This window comes from Carlito syrichta, unplaced genomic scaffold, assembly GCF_000164805.1.
Source record: "Carlito syrichta isolate Samal-C Ts95f unplaced genomic scaffold, Tarsius_syrichta-2.0.1 Scaffold315826, whole genome shotgun sequence".
In the NCBI taxonomy this organism is placed as follows: Eukaryota; Metazoa; Chordata; class Mammalia; order Primates; family Tarsiidae; genus Carlito; species Carlito syrichta.
Window position 1 is genome coordinate 400569 of NW_007259922.1, and position 2907 is coordinate 403475.

The window sequence follows — 2907 nt, forward strand, 5'->3', positions numbered from 1 at the left end:
GGAGACCGCGTTGCCTGACGAAGTTGGGGGCATGGGTGCGGAGAGGGAGACTTCGTGGCTTAACTTCTGCGCGCGGCTTTGGAGGCGCCCGGAGACTTCGCGGGAGGACGAAGGGGCACACGCCGTCGGGGCACGCGGGGCTTGCTGCCTCGGGCGTGTTTGGTGACACCCTCCCGCCCCCGCGCCGTCACTTGCTGCAGGATTTTCTCTGCGCTTGATTTTGGAGAACTTACGGGTAGGCCGGAATCTGCGAGGAAGACTGGGACCCAAACCGCATCTGACCCCTGACAACAAAAGGGAAGGTGGAATACGAGCTTTGAGCTGAAAATACACACAAGTGAAGCTGCTCGCAGGCGACCGTTTACCGTGGTTCTGAGTTATTGCCGCCGCACCGGAGAGAATCGGGGGATGTTCTTCGATGGAGTTTTTTTTTCAAAAATGAAGATTGGATTTAAGTTATTAAACTGAGTCTGGTAACTTTTTAGCAGAACGGTAATGAGTTTTGAGTTGCAGGCTCTCGATTTTTTCTTGCACTCTATTCCGCAGTTGTACTTTAAGCGTTTTGAAGAGAGAGAACTTTTATCTTTAACCCTTGGGGGGGGTAAATATTTTGGAAGTAATATGAAATATGCCATTTTGGAAAATGCAGCTTCAAGAGAACGTTGCAATAAAATTGAGCAGGACTCATCTCTCATCTTTTGTTACGGATAGTATTGCATGTAGGCTTTTCTGTTTCTTTGACAGCTAGCTGTCTAATACTGTTGCTGCGGGATTTCTCTTTAAGGTTGATGTCAGCAGCCGAAAGCAGCTGTGTGCTGTTTTATTGTACACAATGAAAAACCTGTTGATTTCTGAAGCAACTTCAGCTACTACTACTTTAAAAGGTGTTTGTTTTTCACATTTTCCAAATTATGCTTCTGTTTTTCTTTCAACAGGAAGGAGTCAAGACTGAGAACAACGATCATATTAATTTGAAGGTGGCGGGGCAGGATGGTTCTGTGGTGCAGTTTAAGATTAAGAGGCATACACCACTTAGTAAACTAATGAAAGCCTATTGTGAACGACAGGTGAGAAACGGATATGTGCCTTTCCACTGAATAAAACTATTTAAAATCTTGTTTTCTTGAGAAGAGAAACTAGTTAACATATTACAGTGGCTTTTTGGTAGGATGAATAGGCACTTGTACTTGGCATGTCAGTTTTATTAGATACTTGGTCTGTTGATTCCTCATGATTTGGTTAGTATTATATGTGATTCTAGTTTTGTGCCAGAAATGCATCAAATTATATTTGCAACACTTAGATTTTTCCCAGTGAAATATCGTTTTATGTTCATAAGATAATAAGTTAACTTGGTAAAATTTGTCAGGTTCTTTTTTTATTCATTTGAAATTGGTCTTGTGTCAGAATGTTTATTTTGAGTATTTTAACAAGTTCGGAAATTAAGTTAAATGTGAGTTTAAGGATATTTCAGCTTTCTGTGGCATGTAAATTGTAATACTTGGTTTTATACATTACTGGTAAAAGTCAGAAAAATTTAGCCACCCTGAGCCAAGCATAAATGTTGGTGTATTATAGGGATATTTGCATTTTACTCAGAAAAATAGAGACATCAAGAAGAGGAAGTAGAAAATTTTGCTGTCATGATTTGAACAGATGTTGGGAGGTAAATGACTAAAGTGAAGGAGCTTCCTTTTGTGATGTTGGCTCTGTAACAAGACACAAAGGCAACTTTTTTTTTTTTTTGAGTTGGAGTCTCACTCCATCAACCAGACTGGAGGACAGTAGCAAGCTCCTGGCCACTGCAGCCTCAACCTGCTGGGCTCAGGCTGTCCTTCCGCCTCAGCTTTCCAAGTAGCTGGAACTACAGGCATGCGCCACCATGCCCGGCTAATGTTTTGATTTATTGTAGAGATGAGGTCTCACCAAGTTGCCCAGGCTGGTCTCAATCCTGCGGGCTCAGGTAATCCTCTCACCTCAGCCTCCCAAAGTGCTAGGATTATAGGCTTGAGCCACCGCACCCCCCAAAGATAACTTTTAAAGATGAGTTTTGCAAGAATAATAAAAATTCTGGTACCTAGATCAGTTAATCCAATAATAACCTCACACCCTGAATGTATAACATATAATAGCTAGAGAGGTTATTTTTTAGACTAGAAGAACTTATCTACATTGTGAATTGTTCTAAATAGGCTCAAAATAGGGCAAGACTTTAGCCTAATATTAGTTGGGAAGTTGAGTTGATACTTGGGCTTCTTCCATGACACCTAAGGATATTTGAAAAATCAATGAGACTGAGTGTGGTTGGCTCACGCTTGTAGTCTCAACACTTTGGAAGGCCAAGGAAGCAGGATTGCTTGAGGCCAGAAGTTTTTTTTGAATTGAAGTCTCTCTGCGTCACCCAGGCTGCAGTGTAGTGGCAAGCTCACGGCTACCCCGGTGTCAACCTGCTGGGCTCAGGTGATCCTTCCGCCTCAGCCTTTCAAGTAAATGGAACTACAGGTGCGCCGCTACCAAGCCAGGCTAATTTTTTTATTTATTGTAGAGATGAGGTCTTGCCAAGTTGCCTAGGATGTTCTCGGACCTGGTGGCTCAGGCTTAAGCCACTGCACCGGGCCGAGGCCAAAAGTTTGAGACCAATTTAGGCAATACACTGAGACCATGTCTCTTATTAAAAAAAAAAAAAAAGTCAACCGGGCTCGGTGGCTCAGCCTGTAATCCCGCGCCTTTGGGAGGCTGAGGTGAGTGGATTGCCTGAGCCCGCGGGTTCGAGACCCGCCTGGGCTGCGAGACCTCATCTCTACAATAAATCAAAAAATCAGCCGGGCATGGTAGCACATGCCTGTAATTCCAGCTACTGGGAAGGCTGAGGCGGAAGGATCGCCGGAGCCCATCAGGCCGAGGCTG

At 43.9% G+C, this 2907-nt stretch overlaps 1 protein-coding gene across 1 annotated transcript in view; it reads left to right on the forward strand.

The window, feature by feature from the left end:
* SUMO2 (small ubiquitin-like modifier 2) overlaps window positions 1-2907 on the forward strand; it is a 24708-nt gene that overhangs the window by 5698 nt on the left and 16103 nt on the right. The window contains exons 4-5 of the mRNA XM_008073349.1: window positions 201-235; window positions 936-1067. Coding sequence (XP_008071540.1) covers window positions 201-235; window positions 936-1067 — 167 coding nt within the window. The remainder of the gene's footprint in view (window positions 1-200; window positions 236-935; window positions 1068-2907) is intronic.